This window comes from Salminus brasiliensis, chromosome 7 (genome assembly GCF_030463535.1).
Source record: "Salminus brasiliensis chromosome 7, fSalBra1.hap2, whole genome shotgun sequence".
Lineage (NCBI taxonomy): Eukaryota > Metazoa > Chordata > Actinopteri > Characiformes > Bryconidae > Salminus > Salminus brasiliensis.
This window is the reverse complement of record NC_132884.1, coordinates 30,263,886-30,290,408: the sequence shown is the minus strand read 5'-3', so window position 1 is coordinate 30,290,408 and position 26,523 is coordinate 30,263,886. Positions and strand designations below refer to the sequence as shown.

The following is a 26,523-nucleotide window of genomic DNA, read 5'->3' as shown; positions in this document are numbered from 1 at the left end:
CTTTATTACCTCTTTCTATTGAATTCTTGAAGTCACTGCTTGAAGTCCAGCAGTGTCACTTTCTGTTACTCCGTCTCCATCAAGTGGTGAGAAGAAGTACTGCAAACATTCAGTCCTCTTCTGCATTTTATCAGGAATACTAATACTAATACTGGTCCTGGGTAGGACTTGTCTCAATTCGTCATGGCACGGATTCCTCATGCTCTTCTCTGAGATTCTGATTTAGTTGACATGATTGTGTCACATGTCTCATGCTGCAAATCTCCTGTTATACCACATCCCAATGGTGTTCTATTGGATCCCATGACTGGGAAGACCACTGAAGAACCCTGAACGTATTGTCATGCTCACTAAACCAGGCGACGTCTGCTGTGTGATATGGTGCATTATCATGCTCAAAGTAGTCGTTAGAAGATAGGTAAATTGTGCCATGAAGGGATGCACATGGTGACAGTACACCTAAAAGTGTTCCAACTGTATGATGGTGTGCTTGATTGGCTAAAGAATCAAAGCCTAGTCTGCTATGGGGAAGGCAGTGTTGCTACCAGCCTGGACTGTTGACACAGGCAGGTTGGGTTCATGCATTCTTGCTATTGGTGTCAAAGACTGACCCTACCATCGGTCTGCCCCAGCAGAAATGGATGTTGGTCAGATCAGGCAACGTTTTTTCAGTTTACCGTCTCACTGCAGCTTCAGCTTTTTGTTCTTGGCTGACAAAAGAGGACCCCAACAATTTCGTTTGCAGTTGTAGATCAGATCAGGTCTCTGGCACCAACCATCACGGCACTCTCCAGTGAGTGGGTCCCCCTTGTGCTGCCACAGCGGCAGATTTGACCATTTGTGGCATGGACTCAAATGGACAAAACCTCTGAAGGTGTCCTGTGGTAATCTGGCACCAAGACATTAGCAGCAGATCCTTTAAATCCTGTTGTGAGGAGTTGTGATGTGGGGCCTTCATGGGCCGCATCAATGAACGTTAGTTGCCAATTACCCTGTCACCAGTTCACGGGTTGTTCTTTCTTGGAGCACTTTTGGTAGGTACTGATCACTGCATACCAGAAAAACCCCTCAAGATCAGCCTGATGTTTTGGAGATGCTCTGACCCAGCGTTCTAGCCATTACAATTTGGCCCTTCTTATGCTTGTGTAACATTTCTGCTTTAACACACCAACTTCACAAACTGACTGTTTACTTGCTGCCTAATATATCCCACCCATTGACAGACGCCACTGTAGATGAAGACAATCAATGTTTTTCACTTCACCCGTCAGTGGAGCTTTTATGGCTGATTGGTGTTTGGAACCATTACATTTACTACAAAACCCCTTTTGTACGGGTGTCTGTGTTAAACAAAGAAATTGTCTATAAATAATAAAAATTTGACAATAAATAAATAATTAGATTTAATTAAGTGGTTTGTGCATCATTGTGGTCTTGTGGCTTGGTTTTGGGACTCAATCAATTGCTTACTCCGCTTACAGCAAGAACCAGCCTTGGATGTAAGGGAGAGGTGCACTGTAATCATTTCAAACGAGATCCAAAAAAGTTAATTTGTTTTTATTTTGGACTTGAATATTCTTCACATCCAAACAGTGGCATGGTGTACAGTTAACCTACATCACAGGGAGGATTCAACCATCCAAACACTCATTAACAAACAGCATCACTAGACAAAAGTGTCAAGAGGAGGGCAAAAAACAGTATGTCACTTTTTCACAACCCACTAGCACAGACAGACGGCAAGTTTGGATTCATGAACGTTGTGTCTAGAGAAGGAGAAAGCCTATGTTACCTTAGCATACATACAGTTTAGCATACATACAATACACACCCTTTATAGCATACGTTCCAAATCTATTAAAACAAACAAAAAAAAAGTCTTCTGGAATTTACAGCCCACATACAGTCTAGAAAGGACAGGGGTGCACCAAGTGCCTTCAGTAATCAGTAATCGTGCAAGTACCAAAGAAGATCTGACTAGGCCTTAAATAGTGCGGTGCGTTAGCTAGGGTTAGGATTACATGGAGAGAAAGTCAGAAAGTCAGAGCTTTTGTGCAGCACAGTCGGGGTCGTTTAAGGAGGAGACACTAATGGAAGGAATTACTAAATGCAGATGATGATGATGAAGTTTGATATGTGGTGATCTAGACAGCGGCTATCTGTAATCTGCCTCTTATTAAACTCCAGCAAAACCATCAACAATGTCTGTACGCCAGCAAACTGATATGTGAGAATGTAGAATGAACAAAAGACCCTGACAGTAAGCGTTAGATGATCGCAAGGTGATGAATCAGGAAAAAAAACAGCTGAAAAACAGCTATGACTCAACAAAAATGTCACAAAGTTGTTAAAAGGCTCCAAGATAACTAAGAAACTACAAGTCTGTCATCTTTACACACACCTTCCTGTTTGTGCTTATAGCAGGAGACGATCTCAGAAGGGTCCAACCTAAGGATGCAAGTTAAATTCTTTAAATAACGCAGGCTGCTACAAAAAAAGTTCATGTCTGAACCTACCAACTCAACATTAACATTGTCTCTGATGCATCGAAGCAGAGAGAAGCTCTTCCGAGCTTTTTTTCAATGACCATGTTGTGGATTCTGCAATGTAGTGGCAATTTGTTCCAACAGCTAATGATAAAAACTCCTAGGCTGCGACAGCAAACCTTAAATTCAAGGAGAATTTAGGAGAATTTATCTTCAAAATACTAGAATTCACCAGCAGAGGGACGTTTGGTGGAGGGACAATGTCTGTTCTGTCCACTAGAGGGCAGTGCATTAACTGTGGTAAGACGCAGCAGCATCAAGTGAAGCTGGACGGAGTCAGAAGGACAGAATTTCACCTACTTAATGGACAATTCATCCATATCATGGTCCTGTACAGGATTTGATCATAGGTCATAGCGTGCAGACGTCTAGAATCCTATCCTCACTGATGTCCTCTCATGTTGGAAGGCATAGTGAGTGACTGTAAGACAGAAGGGCACATTTTAAAGCGACTCATGCTGTATGAGAATACTGTGCATATTCATTCTGTATACATATGTGCACAATCTGAGAAGTAGCACAGCAAGACAGTTAAGGGAATACTCTCAGTTTTTCAAACCTAACTTATCTGCCGAATCGACACACCTGAGTCGTACCATCAGTTACCACAAATCATCTTTTTAATGCTTGTCTCTGGAGCAGATTTTTTTCCTTGAGATACAATTATGATAAAGACCATCGGACAGTTGCTGCATTCCATCAATGTCAAATATATGCCTGCTGAAGGCTAAACTGAAGCAAGCATGTCTTGTTACATTGTACAATTCTGGTTACATTGTACCTCCATCAGGCTTTCTGGCATTCATGCATTATCAGGCAGAGGACTGGGACAATTCCCCATCTCCCTCTGCAAGGACAAACTACAGATTCAGCTAAGAATCCAGGTGCTCGACAGAAAAACATGCTTCACAAAAACATTCATTGACAGAATTAGCAACTGCCCAATGTTTCCAGTCTTAAAGGGGCCATAAAATGGAAAACTATTTACCTTGAGATAGTTGTTGATGAGAGTTTGGAACAAATAAGAGATAAAACATAAATGTTGAAAACTTTTGTCGTCTCCAGATTGAACAGAAATCCAATGTAACCGAACCAGAGCTGTAAAGCTGATTTCAAGCACAAATTCAGCAAGCCAGGAAGCTACGGCTAGGAAAGCTAGCAGGTGCCAGGCTAAAAGCTAACCCTAGCCTGGGGTTGTAAATCGGCTGGTATTTTTTGCCATTTTTAAGTCACACACTATTTGTATACCGATAAACACTTTAAAGCAGCATTATGTTCAGAATGGGATTTTTTTGCTCCTGGGCACACCCTACAGGCGTGAAGAGGACCACAACTAAAATACATGCTTTCCACATGCATGATACAAGCTGAGACATAAAGAACCGTCACTGACAGCATGTGGACAGGATATGACAGACTAATATTACAGGATTCTACACGAATATGACTCGAGTTAGGCAGCGTCACTTAGTTCGCCAAGGTTACGTACTAGAAATGGACAGATCAGTGTTTTTAGGGCTGATACAGACTGTCGATACTGATACTGAGAGGGGTATCTGATTAGTGGTGTTAAAAGTCTTTACTCAGCTTCCCCTAAGAGGCATATTAGTCTTACACATTCTACATATATATTTATACATACATATGATCTGACCAGCTCTCTGGATCTGCTAAATTACTGACCGTTCCCTGATTGCACGTTTTCTAATTATTGGCCAATACTGATGCATAGCCAATCTATCTTTCCGTCTTCTCCTATACTTCAGTTAGCAGCATGCTTAGCCCAGACTAGCAATACTAGCGGCACTACTGTGTCCATTACAGGGCAGTGGAGCATAAACATAATTTTGAAGCTGTTATTTTAGGGTAAAAATCCTGGATAATGCTGCTTTAAATACTCAAGTGCATTCTATGGCCCCTTTAAAGTATCATAGCATCTTATTATCTGTGGCACAGATGATACGTGTGGAGATTACAATGAAAAACACTGGAATATTCCTTTAAATGTTGGCCTACTGTATGAATCTTCTCATCGCTATCAATTATCCATGTGTTAATCCGAGAAAGGCCCTGACGCATCGTCTTCGGCTGGTCTCTTTGCAGGTGGTGGTGTAATAGCACATGCACGTCTGTCTCCCTCACATGCAGAATGAAATTCCATGCAGGGGGCAAGCCTAAGACGCGAGCCAGCTGCTAGCTACCGCTAATTACCGGGTGCTAATGCTGACACAAATTGCCAGCAGTAGAAAAGGGTCAAGTAATTCCCACTTAAAAGATGCAACACAGTGCAAAACAAAACATGTATGGCACATTAGACAGGGGTAGGACTCACACAAAAAGATGTGTGTGCATGTTTGAAGCAAAAAAAGGCCAAAATAGCAAGAAAAAGAAAAGGCAAGATAGACTTCTGTGCTGTTGACACATTAAGACAAGGGCTCGACTCTCACGTCCATCACATTAGAAATCAAGAAGTGTGCAGTAACAGTACTTTTTCCCCAGCATATTTTTTTCTCTTTCTCTTTTTTTATGCAGCTATACAAGCATTTACATACTGTAGATCTGAGCAGAACAGGCAAGAGGTGGCAATTAGGAAAGGCAGAACTGCAGACATGGTTGATTATCTGTGGTGAAGATGAGATTAAAGCTGAACTGACTGAAGTGGATAAGTGGGTCAGTCGGTCGAAGCGGGAATTCCCCCTCCTTCCAGTGCGGCGGGGGAGGAGGAGATGACTGGAAACCAGTTTAAAAGATGAACTGGAAATTGTATGACAGATTGGGGGCAGCTGAGATGCTCCCGGGAGGAGCTGGTTTAACACGGGGTGTGAATCTTCAATCTGGGATTAGAACGCATCTCTGAATGCCATCAGAAACCATGCAGCCTGGATTTACAGTTAAATCACAAGCCAAACTAATTTGCTAATGTTTATTAATTCCATATGCCAGAGATACAGCATACTACAGCCCTTCCACTTCTTTAGAAAGCAGTGATTGACATGAATATTCATTGTGATTGTTAATTTGCACACTTGAATAATATCGTTAATGACATGCTAATTTATGTATGTATGAGGTTTCTGTTTTCATTACAAAATATATTATTAGCTAAATCATTTGAGTGATAGGTCAAATCTTAATTTTAGAATTTTAGAGGGTCTTGGTATTAGTATTTGTCCCTATTTGCTTTAATGACACTTGAGCTAAAAGGACAAACTCCACAAGTTTACCTCTAAAGAGAAGATCACTTCTTTTTTCTTTTAAAACAACACTATATGACCAAATGTTTGTGGACACCCCTTCTAATTAATGCATTCAGCTACTTTAAGCAGCCCCCATTGCTGACACACACACATGCAAATGCACACATACAGCTTTTCTAGTCCCTGTAGAGAAGCACTGGGCTAGAGGAGTATAAAGCCCCCCTAGCATTCAGCTGTGAAGCAGTGGAATGGTGTTCTCTGGGATGATGGGTGGTGCTCCATTCAATACTTTAGTATTAAGTACTGAGTTGAGTATTGAGTTTATTTTAGTTTTGTTAGTGAGATTCATTCATTTTCATTACGGATTTAGTCGTATGTTAACTCAAATACTTCAGAAATGAAACTATAATGTGAAATATAAGAATGTCATTGAATTTTTAAATAGGCTTTAACACCACCTAGGAACACAAAGCAGAAGTAGAATCCTGATACGCACTATACTTGGGACAGAGTATAGCTTAAGATAGCTTTGGTGCAGTCAATCAATGTTAGGACTGAACTACAAACACTTTTTAGTTTTCAGATTGTTTGACTGAGACATTAACATCTATCCCACTAATGATGACAGAAATATATAAAAATATATAAAAAAGTAAAGATGCATATGATAGTTAATCTGCAAATTAAGAAAACAAATGTAAAAAAAAACAAAAAACTACCATATTTAGACTGATACTGAATCTAGTCTTAACTAAAAGTAATGGCTCAGACAGCTACCATCAAGTACCCATAGCGATGAACTATTTCTTCATTTGCTGGTTGTGATCATTTTTTGTTCAAATAAATGCCATTCTTGCCTGTTCTGTCCACAAATGTACATGTTTAACATTTAAAAAAAGAACCTACCTAAAAAGTATATACAAGTTAAACTACATTTTTACCACAGATTTCTTACAGTTAGTTCGTAATGTATATTGGTTTTCAGTTTCTGCATCTCATATATGTTTACAACTTGGCTATGCTGTTATGCTGCTGAACATCCCTTATACTACAAAACAAAAGGCATTACAAGTTCAAGTACAGTATATCTCTATTTACAACAGCGCAAAGGTTGCCATTTGGGCAGGCTTTGCTTTGAGCGACAGTCTGCTTCGAACAAACAGTCTAGTGTGGTGGGAGGAGCTAGCTGGGGGCCCCGCCTCCTCGATAACAGAACAACTCTGGCCAACCAGTGCAGAGAGAAACAAATGCTAAACTCATTTAGTATTGCTCTACCTACAGTGAGTTCATGTCGAAAGCAAGAGACTGGCCAAAGTGGGTCACTTAATAGTGTCTGAGGTTTTTTAAAAAAAAAAAAAAAAGGAAGAGAAAAGGAAAAAAGAGCTCATATAACGTATGTATATTTATATACACATATATGTTAGAGGATGCCGTATATGTGTATACTGTATGTGTATATACCACAGATATATCCATATACCAACACACATTTATTCATTTTTCATCAATTTTCCCCCCACCTTACCTTTCAATGTGCTTCACAGAGCGCTAACTGATATACTTCACACGCCTCGTTGCCATAGTAACCAGGGCTCACTTCTACAGTGTTCTGAGGCTGATTCAGAATTTGCAAAATCTAAAGCTAGAATGAGAAGAAGAAGAAAAAAAAAATCTGATCACCCCTCCCCCTTCATTTTGGTCTTCATAAGCCTAGAGTAATCTCGCCAGGTCTAGGAGCTATACACTAGGCTTTGACCATAACCCTGGTGGGGCTACATGCTGCCTCCTTGTTTATCCCCCATGTTTGAGGAGGATGTTGCAGCTGAGCTGTTGGGAAAGCCTTTTTCTGTGGGGGTGACCGCCGGGCTGCCCATGCCAGATGAACTGGAACTGCTGGAGCGGTGCTGGGTCGGGGGCGGCCGCACCGGCCTCATGGGCGGAGGTCTGAGCTGAGCACCAGCCAGCCTGGCGGACAGTGCCGGCTTGAAGGTGGTCATCATCTCTGAGGTGGAGCTGCTCCCACGCCGCAGCGCTGCATCTGGATCCCTGATCATAATGGTATGTAAGGGGCTGGCCGGTTCGGAGCTCACTGGGTTCTTCAGAGGTTCCAGAGTGTCCAGCACTACATCTGGAGCCTGCTTGGCTGTATTCTGGCGTTCTAGCTCCCGGAGCTCATGAAGAGCAGTGGTCATAGTCTTCTCTATGTCCTGTAGGTCAGAAAGATTTACAAACATTACAAACTGTCTGATATGAAGAAAAACAAACAAACAAAACAAAACAACTGACACGCATCAGCACGGCAATAACTAAAACAATTTATTGTAATGGCATTTCCAGAAATGTAGTATTTCTGACCTAGCATCTAGATAACAGTTAATGGACCATGCAGACTCTTTAAGCTCATTCTCAGCAGCAAACTCTTATTGATTCCTTGAAAATCCTGAGTTTCTTGAAAGTTCCCTGCACTCTACAGGACAGATTTATGATTGCTATCTGAGCTTTGGCTTCACTGAGCGGGTCTTTGCTGTATATTTACCTCATAAGTCCCTTATGTCACTGCTGTACTTTATCTATGGCATTTACACAGCGCCTCAGCCAGGCCTCATATGCTATAAAACTCAGTGCTTGTCTCCCCTCATTCAAACCAATGGGCTCTGGCCCGTCTTATGACTCCAGAAGCCATATTAAAGCCACAATGATAAGAGGTGTTAACTCCTGCATGTATCACACGTTCACATATGGATTCTCAAGAGAATACTACAGTGACTTTGTCAACAGTCATTATAATTAAGAGATAAGGCACACCGAAAACATTCAGAATCACTAATTCATTCGAAATGCTTTTGTTCTCTCTCAGACTCTTGACTATTAAGCCAACATTACATTTTGATGGCAGTATATCAGCTTCCCACTACCACCACCACACACTTGCTGACTCTAAATTACTACGTAATTAAAGATCATAGGATGAATTTAATCATCTCTTGTCTCTCCTGTCAGACAGAATGATCAGATTGTGAACTCCAAGCTCATGACCTCTTTTTGCTTTAATATAATGCTTCCATTTCATGAACTGTCTTTCTGTCAGACTGTGTTTTCTCAGTTCAGCTAAATGCAAACAGAGTGAGTCATCTAAAAGAGTCCTCTGCCACTGTCTGGATTATTAAACTAATGCTAAATGAATCAAATGAATCCATGGCCGTTTATTCCCAAGCATGCTCATGGCCACATGAGCCCTTTTAAATAGTAAAGATGCCAGAGGGTATTACAAACTAGGCTAATGATAATGCAATGAAATGCCTTTATTAAAATGAGAGGCATATTTTAGTGACACATAAAACAACATAAAAAGAAAAAATCTCAGTTTTTTTACATCCCCGAAACGTGCCAGCAGCCCTTCTCAATGAATGAACCAATAGACTTGTCAAAAATTACTTTGAAATTATTTGAAGTTTTAAGTTAAAATGACAAATATTCATGAAGGGATCTGAAGTTTAAAAACATGAACCTTCATTGCCATCGTCGTCTTATTAATACTATTATTATTAAGGTTATAGTGTCTGACAAAGGAGTCTCCCTCACCTCGGCTAAAGCCTCAGCCTCCAGGCTCTTGTGGTCTCCAAGGCTGCTGTGGCGTGTGGCCCCTGAGCCGGGCCTCAATGGATGACCCTCAGGGTAGGCCTTTCTCTCAGGGTAGTTAATGCTGCCGGCGCTGCCAAACGTGCCCAGCCGTCTCTTCTCAGGGCTCTCCACTCTGCCCCTGCTCACTGCTACTTTGTGTGGGCTGCTGGGACAGGCAGCAGCGCGAGGGGGTGTATCCGTGCCTCGCGTGGGGCTCTGGCTCTCTGTACCACTTCGTCGGCGAGGGATGGCAGCTCCGTCCGAGCGCAACCTCACCCTGACAAAGCCAACATGATACACAGTTAAACACACTTGAACAACAGCAAGATCCTACTGTTATGATTGAACTTACCTGTACTGTACTGTACTGTACTGTACATCATCATCACATTTCTTTTCATTGCAGAGTAGACGACAACCCAACCAGAGTTTGGAAACTAGATAAAGACTCATTTGTAACTGGTGTGATTCCCCTCGAGCAGCAATAACTTTAATAAAATACATTTCTGACAACTTGTGATTGATTCTGTAATGGATTTGAGTATTCTGGCCCACTGCTGCTTCAACTCAGTGAGGTTGGTGTGTTTTCTTGCACAAATTGTTTTTTTTAGGTCCTTCGATAGGAATATATAGTCTATAGTTTCTATAGTCTCTAATGGGTTAGAGTCTGGACTTTTTAACAAAATGGCAGGAATGAAAATCAGGTTTTGCTTATGTTTTCCAAACTTGTGTAACACATATAGATTTATTTCCCCCAAACATGATTCAAATCCATTTGAGGGCTGTTGAAATCTCTGACAAGATGCATTGGTAGATGGAAAACATGATGGGAGTGTATTTTAAACAGAAATGCAAAAAACAGACCTGATATAGCTGTGTACTTCAATAGACTTGAATATATCAAAGCAGTATTATGGAAGAATTCATTCATTTCCAGATTTCTGAGAGATACAGAATTGGTACTGAATGTGAAAGCGGCATGTGAACTGATAATTAAACAATTCTACACATATATGATTTGGGTTAAGCTCCGCTAATCAGTTCTTGTGAGCGTTCTCCTGCCCATGTCACCAAAATTCATAGTACAGTACCAGCAAGTCAGTGGAGAATCACAATGATTTTATTTTAGGATGAAAATGCTACATAAAGCTGCTTTAAAACAACAGATGAAAACATGGTCATTTGTAAAGTTAGTTTTTCTCAAAAGTATGACAGACAGTGCATGCTGTCCCTATACAATGCCTTCAACGGACACTTGACCCACACCACTTTAAGAGAGATAAACTCAATGGGAGTAAATGACATTGCTCATCCTCATTATTCTTCCATCTGCACTTTCAGCACTCACCTGCCCATCACACCGCTGAAGTTATAATCAGGCGACTGCTCACACGGTGAATGGAGGTCATTTTTGGACGAGGCCTTATCATCCAGCAATGGTCCACTACTTGCTTCACTGTCTGCCTTCTGACTCAGACTGTCAGAAAAGGCGTCATCCCTGAGAGAGGAGGGTGAAGACAGAGGTTTAATGTTATGGAGTGTGACAGTATGACAGGTGCTTTGGCTCACAGAGTCTCATCTGTTCAAAGCTTGATTTAGTTGTTACATAAATGATTACATAAAGCTCACTTCATTTCACTTACATAGGCCTACATGACTAACAGTTTGATCTGGGATAGTCTGCCTGGCTCCAAGTTGCCTCAAAGACAGGTCATCTTTATTCTTAAACACTCATTATATGCTTCAGGACAGTCTGTATATTTACAGTATATTAATTAACCATGCATTCATTTGTGTTTTTCCCCCAACCGAAACCAAAAGCTTCTAACTTAATCAATTCTGGAACTTTATGACTAACCATTTATAATGATAATCTAATATGACTAATTATCTATATTCATATATGGTCATTTTTTTAAATCTTCCTAAAGAACTGGGATGAAATCATTACCATGTCAGAGATTCGCACCCCTAAAAACTTCCTAAGTCATAGCTATTCTCATGCCCAGAATTCGTGCTTCCTTATTTCTCATTCCACAGCATGACAACCAGATAAAGAAGCCGAGTGAAGATCCCACACTGCAGACCCAAATTACATAGTGTAGGCTCTTATTTGCCACTCAGTGCCATTCTCCATCTGAATGTTAAACACTACAACAAGCTTCAGTTTGTAACTTTCCCTAATGTTGCAGGCACACACAGCAAGGGTTTGATGCTTTCAGAACAGTATTAAACTGATGACTTTTGTACTGATCTCATATCAGTGTCTTGTGTGTTTGTGTGCACTCACAGGTCCTGCACAACAATGTACTGGTGAGGTATGAGGCCGTCCACCCCGTTGTGCCTTCCTTCCCACCAGTCTTCAGATGCCCGGTGGTACAGCAGCAGAGAGGCTCCCTTCTTAAAGGACAACTCCCGTGGACTCCGCCCAACGTAATCAAACTTAGCAATGGCCTCAATCTGTTCCACCTCTGAGAGAGAGAGAGAGAGAGAGAGAGAGAGAGAGAGAGAGAGAGAGAGAGAGAACATTATTTCCACATTATTTCGGCACTAAACATGTAAATCTGTGAAGTGCTTTCACAATTAAGTGTGCTACGTGCCAGGAGGCCAAAGACTGTGCCCAAATCTACATGCTTCTGCACTGAGCACACTGTACTGTATGTGCTTTTAATGGTGGACTATTTAGCATGGCAGATGCTGCAGTCTCTGCCTCAGACACTTAGACAGAGCATCTCATAGCAAAGCTAAGCTGGTCACAACTATCATGATTTTGTCAGTTTCTACACCTGAGCATTAAAAACGTCTCTTTATAAACCTTTAAAACAATACTATAATATCTGTAATCTTGCTTAACACTGCATTTCCTATTTGTTTTTCACAGGATCTAGCTAAAGCCTTCTTCAGACAGGATTAGTTTTACATTAGGAGGTTGGATAATGTAAATATTACCAGTGTTTCTCAGTGATTTCAGTCCCATTCTAATGTGCCATGTCAGTCATTTTTACGGACTGTGCTCTTCTGTTTAAGCAAAGATTCCTGTGCCTTTTACCTTCTGTAAAATGAGCCATTGAAATGACCCTAGGTTATATTAATTCTGTGTGAATCAACATGTATGTAGTATCCTGTGGAAAAGTAGGGAGGTGCTCGAGGAGGCATTTGGTTTCATTGTTCATGGCACAGATACCTCGGGTTGTGAGCGGCAAACAGTCAAATCCAGAAAATAATTAAAAGGACTCCCAAGAGGTGTGCACTGCTGGCAGCTTTAGGCAAGCCATTGCGTAGCATAGCCTATAGCCTGGTGCTAATTTTCAAAGTAAAATTTTATTATTATTATAATTGGGTTGGTATTACTGCAAGATTAGTTGTCATCACATTTTTGCAGGTGACAGCAGCACATAAATCAAGCAGCCACTCTCATCTCAGTCATTTATGCCAAGATTTTAGATCCCGTGTGAATCGATCACACTCTCTCACACAACAGTCAAACTGTTCTGTGGTGATTCCAGACTTGCTGCTGTAACACAAGAATAACTCAGCCAGTTTGCACTGTTTTACTAAATGAAATAAAGTTTAAGAGTCTACATCAGACATGATATGCCTAAAAAGCCTTATGGCACAGCTCCATCCACCTGGGAATGTGCTTTCATTTCCTGCTCTGATAAACAGCTTTTTTAATACAGCCATGCTATTCAAAATGCAAAGTGAAGATAAGGCTCTATCTAAAACCTATCAAACCTGTCATCTCACATTGCCTCAGTGTCATTAGCCTGGCCACAGAGCTGGCCAGCGTTTAGCTATGTGTCTGGGGCAGACTCAGACAGACACACAGGTCAGCGGGGGTTAAACACATGCACAGAATAAATAGCCTCTCAGTGGGGAATCTCCGATTCAACCAGCAAAGCCAATCAGTTCCATTAAGGTCTTTAGCCAGGGGTGAAATTACCTACAGACACACAACGGACAGAGAATGGGAGAGAAAACACACCAGAATTTACTCTGTGTGCACTTGGGCAGAAGGTAATAATGCTATAACAATCTGTCCGAGGTGTGTGTGCTGACAAACAGGGCTTTTTAACTTTTAAATCTAATGACTATTTTCATTACCAATTGCAATTTTGTATTTGGTAGTATCCAATATTAGACTTATCTCTTTATCTATTCACAGTAGCTAGGGATATTTTCTGATTGGGCAGCGTAGCACTTCTCCATGTTAAATAAGAGTGGCTGCTAAACACCATAAATATAAATGCATTTATTCATTTATTTATTAATTATTTGTAGGCCCATAGTAAAAAAAGCTGTACAGGGAATCCCGGCTTACGATACAGCAGTGACGTAGCTGACAGTTTTTCATTACTTCTATTCTGCCAAATAGGGAACAATGCTTCTGTATTTTAGCATGTTTAGATATTTGCTCAAAGATTAAGGTTATATTTAATTACACAGATAAAACCTAGAGTGTGAACTTGCTGCACATCCATTCAGAGACACACTACTTCAGTCATGACTCTAATATTGTTGTTGCAATATTTATCAGTTTTACTGATAATCATGTGCTGCCCTTGTTTCAGCGTATTTGCAAGACTGCTTATTTTCTGCAAGTCACTGAGTGAAATGGCAGAGAGGAACAGCTGAAGGTAGAAGCCCCTAAGGCCTGTTTGTGAACCACAAGCAAAGAAAGCAGACGAGTGAGAGAGACCAGAGAACGGGAGCAGAGAGATAAAAGGCAGATGAGGAGAGGTGAACGTGAAGCTGAAGAGGAAAAAAGGAGGACATAGGAATGGCATTTTCCTCAAACTGTTCAATGATAACAAAGCTGCAAATACCGTTATGCAAGAATCTTGCCAACAGATTAGCGTTGGAGGAGAGGAGTGTGTGAAATAAAGAAAGAAAGAGAATAGAAAGAGAGTGAGAGAGACGGGGTGAGAGAGAGGATAAAGTGAGAGGACAGAGACAATAAGAGAATGAGAAAGTAATGGAGACTGGAAGGATAAAATGAGGGGCGAGACAAAAAGAGTGAAAAATTGAGGGGGATAGGGGGGAGAGAAGAAAGACAGAGACACAGAGAAACAGGAAGGGAGAGACAGAGAGGATAAAAAGAGAGAAGAGAGATAGAAAAAGAGAAAGAGGCGTGACAAAAAGAGCAAGAAAGTGAGGGACAAGGAAGGATACAGAGGGTGAGAGAGTGTGAGAAAAATTAAGGCCATCTTCTCTAAGTAACTCTCAGCATTCAAGTTTCTTTCCATTAAAGAAGTTTTCCTTCACCTGTAAAGCTGCCATTTTGGAGAAATATATATGACAAATGTCTCTTCTAGTGAATCCATTCAGCTACTTTAAGTTGCACCCATTGCTGATACAGATGTGCAAATGCACACACACACACACACACACACACACACACAGCTAGTCTAATCCCTGTAGAAAAGTACTGCCAATAGAATAGGACTCTCTGGAGCAGATAAACATGAACCTACTGGCACCATGCCTCATGCCAGGTGTGGGCATGAGGGGTATAAAGCCCCCCAGCATTGAGCTGTGGATCAGTAGAACTGTGTTCTGTGGAATAATTACGGTGCTCCATTGTTGGGGAGTTAGGGATGAGGTGGGGTGGTGATTCTTCAACATCCTGACCATAATAAACTTTTCTTATCCTTGATTTTGGAAAACAATGAATATGTGTCACCCTACTGTTTGTAATTTCATATGTGGTTGTGTGAAGTGTACATAAGTTCACATTTCCTACAGAGAACAAGATGCATGTACAAAAGTAATGGCACATTATATACGCTATGTTTTATTTGTTAAATTTAATGAGCATGTGAAATTCAGAAAATAAATGGGAATTATGCTGTAAAATGTGCAAAAAAATCCATATTTAAGTTTGTTTCCTGTAGAGGACTGTATATACATACAGTAACAATTAAGAAGACTACAAATTTGATTCACTTATGGAAACTACTATCAAAAAGATTAGTTTTTAGTATTTTGAGATTAGTAGAAAGTTCTCAGTATTACTCTGGTGTTCTTAACATATATAAAATTAAATCATATCATATTTATTGTCACATCACGTAACACATGTGTAAAGCACTAATACACACTGAATTCATTTCCAAATAAATAGATTCAATTAATAGGCTCTTATTTCTTTCTTTATGCCACCAACAAATCAACAACACTTTAAATGAAGCCATTATTTAACAGCACTGCTGCTGTTTACCTTTCAGATTAACCATGTAAACATGTGTTTAAACATCTGGCACATGCTTCGTCAGAAACCGGCAGCTGTAGGTTATTTTTTTCCACAGTGTAATTAATGGACTTTATGAAAACACATACCATAATTATTCAAATTGGAAACTGTTGGGATTACTTGCATGTTTTATTAACTAAATCACTGTCCCATCTCTAACATATGGAGGTGTGGTCTATATAAATCCTTGTCATTGTGGTATTCCGGACAGGGCAAATATCTCATTTACTGAATTGTATACGGCATCTCAAGCCAAGTAAAGACTCTAAGACTGCTGTTTTATTCAACATCTGATTTCAATTTCAATTCACAAATGCAAACAGAAACACGAGCACACACAAACAACTCAATGACAAAACCCTTTAGAACCCCAGGACTTCACATAACAATTACATAAGACTAAACTCTTCTGCCTCTTAATTAAAAAAATATAAGTCTACAATTAGACCAAATTTTTATTGGGTAGTAATGTTGCTGCTTATAGAGACTCCTGTCCTGAAATGCCATGAAATAGGGAAGCTGAATGAACAAATGAGGAGATAAATAAACAAACAAGTCTGCGTGTCTGCCCGTACCGTCATCACTAGTGTGTGGCTCTGTTCCGTTGTCAGCCTCGTCAATGGTGCCTGGTTCACTGTGGGGGCTGTCACTACACACACACACAGACACACACACACAGCTGTCAGTACAAAGGAAGATTCCAAAAGCAGTACACATTGCAACAGAACTGATACTGACAGTACTGCACAGTAATAGGCGCAACAATACCAGTGAATAAAAATCCTCACTTTTGCAGCCAGAATCACTTAAATTTCTGCGGCTTTTTTGCCATTAAGCTTTCTTGAGCATTTTCCATTACGTGACCTGACTGATGAACCCTCTTTTCATCTGGAGCAGAAAATTCAATCAAGCTGCATTACTCTGCGCCATAGAACACGAGGTATTGCATTTGCTATTTGACTTAATGGACGCCCCTTTTCTTACCAGTACTCCTCTCCTCCAGTCATGCACTTTTCATAGACAGGGCCCTCCAGCTCGCGATGGCCGGGGAAGATGACCTCGTTGTGGATGATGATGGTCTTGATGACCTCGTTGACGTGGGCCTGGCACGCCACAGGGTCCTGGCTGTCAGGGATGGGCATCAACGTGGGGCCAAAACAGATGGCCAGGTTGTAGGGGTCCATCATGTTTTCATCGCTGTACTGGGACAGGCTGATTTGGGTGAAGCAAGAAGAAGGAGGGAGAGAAATGTTCAATGCCTCAGAGTCTCTATGACCACACTCTCCAAATTTATGATTTCAGAAGTCAGTATTTACTGAAAGTACTGTACTAAACAAGACATCATTATTCATTGTAACCCTCCTGTACTCTTCCTCTGGTGCATACACACCTTAAAATGTATCTCACATTTTGAGTTTGATCAGACAGGCAGCTCAAATCCAAACTTTCAGCATATTCTATTTGAGCATGACAGACTATCAGCAGTCTGAACAGCAAAAGGCTGCATGGTATCTGCCTTCTTCTATCTGGATTTGAGCCACATGTCTACATACTTTCAAATGTGATTCAAATCATCTCTCAGGACATGGTTTGACCAGTTAGACTTTTATTTCAGGAAGGTCAGATATTATAGCTTATACACAGAGTAAGTTCAGTAAAGATATGTAACCCCCCTTTTTATTATTATAAAATAATAATATTACTGGAAGAGCCTATGACTCTGTGAGATAATGTTATCTTCTGACCAGGTCAGCCTACTGCAATGCCCTGTTTTGTTAATGTTGTAGTTGATTAAAAACTGCAAAACCGGTGTGAATGGTCTGTTTGCTAGATAAAGTCTATTAAATAACGTTGCAGAAAGGTTATGAATGTGATTGTTTAGCTAAATTTGGCCCTGTCCTAGTCAGCGTTATCACCTGTGCATTGTTATATGGAATTGCTTTGTAACTTGACATCTAAACAAGCAGTCATACTTTAAGAGCCCATATCCTTTATTATCCTCCTAGAATTAAATAGTTGTTACTGTGACTTGCAAATATATGTAAATATGTGTTGTTCTGATTGGCTGTTCTATATTGTGCCCTGTTTAAAAAGCAGGATAAAACAATCAGAGTGAATGGGTGGGGCTAAATTGCTGTAGACAGAATAGGCAGGTACGTAAAAACACACACTAAGGACAGGCTGTGTCTGTGTTCATTAAATATTATCTAGTTATAGGAGTGCTGTTCACACCTACTTCTCTGGTTACATCCCTTTTTGCATTCAGCACCTTACATGCTCTTTTGGGGGGAAGGGAAGCTATTTTTGTAAGTGCTGAAACATTAACAGACCTTATTTTTTAACAACAAAAATGTAAGTTTACATTTTTGTTCAGTAAAAAGACTGTATACAGTGCTTCACATTTCTCCTGTGTGAAACTATCTAAAATGATCTATCTAAAATGCATCCTGTCCAAAGGGGAGTGTAGTGAGTGCAGACTTGAGCCTTTTGGTGCAGAATGTAACTCTAACATTGCTGTAACTGATAATGCAACTGACTATTTTTAAAGTAGTAACTCTAGTCTTCTACATGTTATAGAGAGTGTGCCTCTGTGATAAGTGACATTTGATTCATCTTGGTTTCATATGGTCATCTGAACAGTACATCTTTGACATTTATGTTCTGAGCGAGTGTTCAGTTTCTCAAACATTTGCTTTCATCCTATATAACCGTCCAGAATCATTGATGATCCTCCTACAACCATGTTAATAACAATTTCCAGGTGACTGTACCACCTATGTGTATTGTGTATTGTACCACTGAATTGAAATCAGCCCTCCCTGCCTCTGATGCACAAAATCATGATGAACAAGGATTGTTTACAAGGCGTGATTTAAAGAATAGCAGCAGTCTCTTTTTCCTGGCATTTATGTTCAACCTGACTCAATTTGAACTGTATCCAGAAATCACTGAAGAATCAACGGGCCTGTTGAAAAGGAGACTTAAAAGCAGGAGAATTATACAAAGCCAGAGCTGAAGAACCTGCAGGCCTGCCACAGTAAACGAGTGCATAAATAAAGAAACTGTCCAGTTAAAAACTCAGGCTGTGAAATCAAATTCTTTGTCCTGTAGGGGGAAGCATGCAGAAGAGGCATCAATATCAGTACAATAAAAAAAGGACAGGTATAACACCGCACAGAGTCATGGCTTTCCGCTGGTATAAATAACCTGTAAAGCACTGCTTGACAGACGCAGTAATGCATCAGACATGAACAGTACCGTACCGTTCAATAACTCTGAATCTAGTCTTTGACTACAGTTATTCATATACATGCTGATTTACTGTACAGCAGAACAAGCACACAGAAGAAGAGCTGAAAACAAAGCATGTAGAACAGCCTTCAGTTTCTCACTGAAAATATACTGTCATGTCAAGAAATCCAGTTCAAAAGCTAAAGACTCACTGGTTGAGGAACGCAAACAGGTATCTCATGACGATGATGATGGTACGAGGAAGAGTGACAATCATCTGCTGAATGTGATGGACTCTTTCAGCAGACGACTCAAGCTCTGAAACAAATAAACACACGAATAATATTCTTCCACACTTCCCTCAAACGATCCTTCAGAATCTACCTACCAAAATCTTAAAGGAACAGTTTGGCCAAATAATAAAATCACACAATATTCCTTTTTCTACAGCAGTAGTCAATAAGCAAAGATAAACGTCTTTAGTTTTGCACTGGAGCTACAAGTAGGCTAATGTAGCTAAATAAACTGGTAAAAACTAGGGTTGAGGGGCCTAGCGAAAATACCGTATGACATGGTATTTAAAATGATGGCGGTATCTCCAAATGAGGATGGTATTTCAAAATTACGACATGTCTGAAGTGTCAAATTTCTATTGTGTTTATCGAGTACACGGCCAAAATAACTCATTCATTTATGTGCATTTATGTGCATGTACCACTTCTAAAAGTTCAAACTCCATAAGTGAAGTAACTTTAAGCTTATTCAAGTCTGACGATCTGGAGAACATATGCTACGTTTGCATATTTTTATGGATGTTCATATCTTATAGCCTGCTATCTTTGTCTTTCAGCTCTGCATGGAAAAACAGAGTGACCATGGACGTGCTCAGCATCTTCACCTGAATGTCCTTCACCAGTCAAAACATGGAGCCAAATGAATTAATGTGTTCTGGGTCATTTCTCTTTTCATATACACTGTCTGCCATTTGAAATATTTTCTTTTTTTCAGTCTTTCAAAGAAAAGGAGTGTTCTCTGTATTGACTTCTAACAATATATGATATACTACTGCTGATAAAAAGAAATTAAAGCATGGATGAATTCGGGCATAGACGTAGTTGATACTGGGTTTAGCTTTTTTCTCAATTTCCAGTGACAGAAACCGCATAAACAAGTCTATTTTGAGATTAGTGAAAACGTGATGCAGCCTGAAGCAAGGTTGTGATGATTTAGACATGCAGGTTGCACAAGGCTTACTAATGGGATATGAGTTCACACAATCTATTAACTACATTCATTTCCAGAACAAAACCAAAACTGATTCTAGGCTGCATCTGTAGTCAGGGAAAACATGTGCACATTTGATGTTTGGCCAAACTACACCTTCAATCACATGCTGGTGGACACCATTCAGATTTATTAGATGTCCATGTAAAAACGAGCACACTGAAGTCAGAGCAGAAAGGAAAGTTCAAAGCTCTTTCAGTAGTTCAAGCAGGGCTCTAGCAGCAAGGAGAACTCACTGATGGTGGAGATGAAGTCCAGGAAGCGCTCTTTAGGGAAAAGAGGATTCTCCAGCCCTCTGAAGTACAGCTTCAGAACGCCTGCCACCGAGTTTATGTCATGATCACTCTGATCGTCAATCAGTGGGTCTTCGCCTGAAAGAGGGAAAACTCGCTGCTTTAAAGACCTGCTAGAAAACCTGGCGTTCATGATTCATGACTGAATGTTCTACCATATCAGATCTTGCCCAACATAAAAGCAAGTTTTGAAACAACTCAAGAGGATATTTTATCTATTTATGCGTCATAAACTGTAACATGGCTCAGAATAAATTAATGCAAATAAACCCAACAATAATATACAATAATAAACAACGGGCTTTGTGCCCGATAAGACTGTGTTGTGGAGGAAGTAGATCACTGAAAACATCAACTAGCAATCGAGGTATTTATTGAACAGGACACTAAGGCAACCCAATGTCAGATTCGATTTAGAAATGTCATTCCCTTCTTTCATATGTAAAGATAATCTTTTCTGACATGGGCTGACAAAACAGATTGTCTAAGTTAGAAGAAGAAAAGCAATTCAAAAACAATTAGGGGCTCCACGCTTGGACACCAACCTCTCTCGAATGAATTTTTAATGTCGTTGACTTCCACCTGAGATCCGGGAACTCGAAATATGCCCTGCTGCTGGAGGCCTGAAATAGAAAAGGAAACATGAAACCTAGAAAACGTCAAAGCCTGCCATTATCCCAGCAGCACGACAGCCAACGACGTGAACGCAATCTGAAAATGCATAACAGGAAATGCAATCTGGTTGTAAAGCGACTTTTTGCTGCACGAGGCAGGGGCCCTCTTGGTTTTTGAGGGACATATGGTTTCTATTAAAGCTACTCTGATCAGTTTCTGAGATTTCATTAGATGTGGAGGGCAAAGGGAGAGAATGCCCTGAGGCCAGCTCAGACATAATAACATGTGAAGCGTAGACAAACAGCGAGGCAAGGGTGGAGAAGGTAATCTGATAAAGGAAATTAAAAGAAGACAGCCTATCTGAACTCCATCTCTAAGAATCTTACAATTGATGCAGAAGCCATGCTGACAGGAGGGAAAGGTCTGGAACGAAATGAAGATACTAAGGTAGAAAGTCATGTTCTGCCTTTTTTATCTCTTATATGCAGACATATGATCACTGAGAGGAGTACACAACACATGCACACCCTCATAGAGAAAGGTTTTTAGAAAAAGATTGAGCAGACATTTAATGCGATTTGAGAGCTACCCAGACACGCCAGTGTTTGTTAGATAGATAGATAACTTTATTAATCCCAAAGGGAAATGCAGGTAAATACAGAAGCACAGAAGTACAAGTACAATGAAAAGCAAACAAGAGTAAAGCAAAGTTAGAAGCAAAGTAGCCTCCCATATATGTACAGATACATAAACAGAAGGAAGAATATAATAAAGTGAAACATGCAGTAAGTACGTGCATAAATATTATGCAGATGACAGTGCAGTGTGTACTGTTATACCAATAAGACATCTGAATATCCAGTATAATATTTAAACTAACGGACTGTAAAACTCTGTGATCAGCCTCTGCTTTTTTGTTGTGCCTTAATATGTACATGTACTTATGCTATCCAAATCTACACTCACTGAACACTATACTAATTGGGTAGAGCCTCCCTTTGCTTATGAACCAGCCTCAATTCATGATGACATGGATTCCATAAGATTTTATTTTACAGCAGTTTTCAGGCTGTAAATCTTCCATTCTACCACATCTCAAAGGTGATTCATGTCCAGTGACTGGGAAGACCACTGAAGGCACAGTCAGAAGAGCTTTTAGGGGTTCTTCAATTGTGGAGGAACCTCTTAAAGTGTTCTGAGAGTCTTTAATAAACCTTTTTCTTCTAAAAACCTTTTCTTAAAGGTTTCTCCAAAGTTTTACATTAAAAAACCTCCTTACTTATACTTTTAACAGTGCAGTTTGAGATGACTTTTGCTTTGTGACGTGGTGCACCATTATAATATGGGTACATTGGGGCCATGAATTGTGTGATGAACATGAACATGGTCAGCAACAATACTCAAATAGGCTGTGGAATTCAAGCAATAGTTGACTGGTATGGACAGACCCAATGTGTGCCAGGAAAGTATTTCCCACACCATTACACCACCTCCACCAGTCTGGACTGCTGACACAAGGCAGACTGAGTCTATGTTGTTAATGCTGTTCAATATAATGCTCAGTGATGGGCATATAAAAAAGAACCTCATACTAACAAAAGTACAGAATCTGATCTAAACAAAAATGGCTTCCTGTTTCCTGCAGCTTTATGGACACAGCATGCTCCTCCACAGCAAATATGCATGATGGAAAAAGCCCTACAGCACTACAGTGCCATATTCCACGTTTCAAACAGATGGCAGGCTAGGAGAACTGTCTCCGTGTGACAGTGCTTAGAGAATGACAGAACTTCCAGCAGATGTATCTGCACAGATTAGCTTGCATTCAAATTAGCATCTGTGCTAAATCTACATACCTGCCACCATGCTCTTTAGAGTGCGGAGGACTCAATAAATGATAAGAAGCTGTATTCAAGCAGAGCTCTTTTATAGCCACTAAGAGCTTGTGAGCAGACATGTACAGGCCAAACTGAAACTTGATCTACTTACCATAAAGATTGATGTACCGAATACAGCTCTCTACCACCAGAGGAATGGGCTGACCTGAATCCTGAAAATGAAGTTGAAAGACAATGTAGGCAATGCAATATGGTCTATGACATTTTATAGTGGCTAAGTTTTACTTATGGAATTAGTTGATTAATAGACGGGATATGCACAAACATTTCATAGGGCTCTATGCCTTAGCAGTTTGTTATAACAAAAGACAGATTTACATTCCAAAGATAGATCACATTTTAAAGCATGCAATCAAGTCATTTTAGTAAGGAACACAGCATTAGGCACTTCTGTCCTCAACCGAAAGAAAAATTTAGAAGGAATAGTTTGGCAAAAAAAAAAAAAATAAATGTACACAATTTTCTGTTTGTCCAACATGTAGTCAGTCAGTCATGGCAAGTTTGCTTCTTAAGTTCAGCTGTGGAGCTATACAGCTAATAATATAACAAGAACTATTTTAAAAATAATGGTGCTTTGAGTGATGCCATAGAAGACCCACTATTGGTTTCATAGAGTGCCATGTTTGTAATAGAGATATAGAGATGTAAGAGTGTGAAGAACCTTTTATAAGTTTAAAGATCAAGCTCTCCACCCCCCCGGCTGCCCACTCTGACGCTGAAGTGTAGCTTTGGATACTCACACTGGTTCACTCATTTTACTCTAGATACAACATAGCTGTTCATATGATGTTTCACCAGCATGGACTTTCACAATAACAGTGCGAATGGGTCCTACACTCACTCACATTCTTATAACTCATGACCTGCTCACACATGAGCTATAGCTCTTAATCATCTCACTCTTTCTGTCCAGTTATTCTTGTTGTTCTGTTATTTGTTGTGCATCTGGTGTCAACATGAGAAGAAAAGGTCCTCTTTTGAGTCTTGGTTCTTCTGAAGGTGTCTTCCTTTCAATCTGAGGGAGTTTTTCCTTGCCACTGTTGCCACTGGCTTGCTCAAAAGAGGCTTGGACTATGTGAAGCTGCTTTGTGACAACATTCATTGACTTAAATTCAATTCAATTAAATCACACATTTCTGTTACACATGTGGTTCTTTATGGAAACAGATTTGAAGAACATTTATATTTAAGAGTGCAGGTCTTCACTGAGGTTGTGCAAGCATGAAAGCCATTTGAAACAGGTGTGCTAAATATCAATGCCTTCTCAGAATTGTATTAGGATTAATGTCATTTGTACATGACCCCTGACAAAATAATCATAATGAACTAAACTAATAGAGATCTATGAGTGTGAAGTGCCTTTAAAAAGTCTAAAAAACCTTCAGTGATGAAAACGTTCTTTACCAATTCAAAGGTTCTTCACACCCACAATACAAATGTGTTTTTAATGGACTCAAAAGTACTTCTTCGATGGCATAGCTCACAGAATCATTAGAAGCACCTTTATTTTTAAGACTTTATATCTGGGGTGATGTGGAGAATTGTGTAAATTAGATTGTTTGCCAAAGTATTCCTTTAAAAAAAAATGAAGAAATAGATAAGTAGTTGTTAAATACAACTAAATACAACAGCTTTTAATGTAATAATGTATTATTAGAATGAAAATTATTAATTTAGAAATCCACATGATTCCAATTTTCCAATAACTCTATATGAACGAAGAGGACATCTAAATAGTGTCCAATTACAGTATAATCAACATAGAATGACCGAGAATTACCATCACTGGATTTATTGACTACAGCAATAGGATCAAAATATGATATAAAAATATAAATGCAATATATGGAACATGGAAATCCTACAGCAAGCTCTGTGCTTAAGTACCTGGTTGCGAATACGTGTATTCCGTCTTCCCCTAGGACAGAAAGCAGTGGCAAGCGGAGCAGAGAGGTGAGAGAAGCAAGAGAATAACAGTTAGAGAGGGAAAAAAAAAAACGACAGAATCGCCATGGAGACGGCACTGTCGCTTTCAGTCTTGGAGCAGCTTGTGGAACGGCTCACGATGCAGTACAGGGTGGCGTTTCAGAGCCTAGCCATCCTACACACCCCGCTAATCAAGTATCCTTGATATAAAGAAGGCCATATCTTGTCTAAATGCTGGTCTTGAGTGTTACAGGTTAGCATGCGTGAACTGCAGCCACCCTTATAAACTGCATCATCACTGCCAGGAGAAGAGGAAGGCATGAGAGAGAGGAATGTACAGAGCAAGGGAGTGAGGGTAAAGATAGGCATCCCTCCACCCCAGCAGAGGGCGCTGTCGTTGACAGCACTGCAGGTGGCGGTACCTTAATAAAGGACTCCATATTTCCATTAAACAGCTTATGATTATAGACGGAGCGTGGCCTGGGCTTCCGCAATTTCTGTGGTTTTGGGGGGAGGGTAGGGGGTCTGTGGAATGGAGACAGCAAGGTGGGACAAAACAGACAGATACCACCAAATGCATATAGTGATATGTTACAAGTCTTTCTCAATCATATCTATAGTCCACTGATTAATCATGTAATCTGAGTCTTAAAAAAATGTCTGACTATAGAAAGAAAAGTAAGCAAACCCCTTGGAATGACCTGGAGTTTTCCTAGCCTGCATTTTTGCAAAATGAGGTCTGATTATCATCATTATCCCAGAAATATTGAGGAACTGAATATGAACATTAAGGATCTGATGACATGAAGTACATTTGCAGGGAGGAATGGTCCTAGATTTGCATGAATCTTCTTTGCAGCTATAGGAAATATTTGGTGGAGGTAATAGAGGCGGATGTTGAACAGCGAGATTATTAAATTCAAGGGATCACTTACTTTTTCTAGCCTGCACTGACATTTTACTCAATGTGCTCAATAAGGGATATAAGCAGAACTGTTTATAGGAACTGTTTGTGTGTTAAACTGTGTGTGTGCAATATTGTGTTAGTCTGGAATTATGTCTTTGTGTTACTAGACCACATTTTATTAGTAATCAATTCAAAATTCTAGGCAATTTCAAAGGGTTCACATACTTTTTCTAGCAACTTTATACTACTGTTAAAGGTTAGGACATCCCTACTCATGCACATTTCAATTTTGTAAAATTATAAGTTCACGGTCTACATGACATGACATGACATGATATGACAACGGTCAAAGATACTAACCTTCTTTTAAAAAAAAAAAGCCATTTAAACCCTCTTTGACACTTTGATACTCTCTTTTTTGTATGTGTTTGTCTGTGTAAGTTGAGTATTGAGTAACTAACAACCCTAGCATGAACACCAGCCATTAAGTTTAAACACGCAACAGAAAAATCTACAATTTACTCTACGTCAAAATGTTCCAGTGAAAGAAACAGCAATTAATGAAAGGTTTAAGGAAACAGCAGGAGTGGTACACCTTAATGCACTGTAATTATGATCTAATTGATCTGGCCCCTAATTAACTGATAACCACTTCAGAAAAAGTTCTACGGTAAGTGAATCCTGCAGCAGTTCCCTACAGCAGCACACGCTGGGCTAGGAAAGCTTAATTGCTCTCAAGAGTTGTGACCCAC

General features: G+C 39.9%; 1 protein-coding gene across 2 annotated transcripts in view; it reads right to left on the bottom strand.

Moving 5' to 3' along the window:
- Window positions 1-1,542: 1,542 nt before the first annotated feature.
- srgap3 (SLIT-ROBO Rho GTPase activating protein 3) overlaps window positions 1,543-26,523 on the bottom strand; it is a 122,919-nt gene continuing 97,938 nt past the window's right edge. Inside the window, exons 12-22 of one of the 2 annotated variants that reach the window (XM_072684569.1) lie at window positions 25,287-25,389; window positions 23,030-23,090; window positions 20,971-21,048; window positions 20,369-20,503; window positions 19,061-19,166; window positions 16,602-16,829; window positions 16,193-16,266; window positions 11,655-11,835; window positions 10,713-10,862; window positions 9,326-9,641; window positions 1,543-7,950 (exon numbers count right to left, since the gene is read on the bottom strand). In XM_072684569.1, the coding sequence (XP_072540670.1) occupies window positions 7,516-7,950; window positions 9,326-9,641; window positions 10,713-10,862; window positions 11,655-11,835; window positions 16,193-16,266; window positions 16,602-16,829; window positions 19,061-19,166; window positions 20,369-20,503; window positions 20,971-21,048; window positions 23,030-23,090; window positions 25,287-25,389 (1,867 nt within the window). In that variant the 3' untranslated portion in view covers window positions 1,543-7,515. Of the gene's footprint in view, window positions 7,951-9,325; window positions 9,642-10,712; window positions 10,863-11,654; window positions 11,836-16,192; window positions 16,267-16,601; window positions 16,830-19,060; window positions 19,167-20,368; window positions 20,504-20,970; window positions 21,049-23,029; window positions 23,091-24,825; window positions 24,857-25,286; window positions 25,390-26,523 lie in introns of both variants that reach the window. The other variant, XM_072684570.1, reaches the window with a different exon arrangement.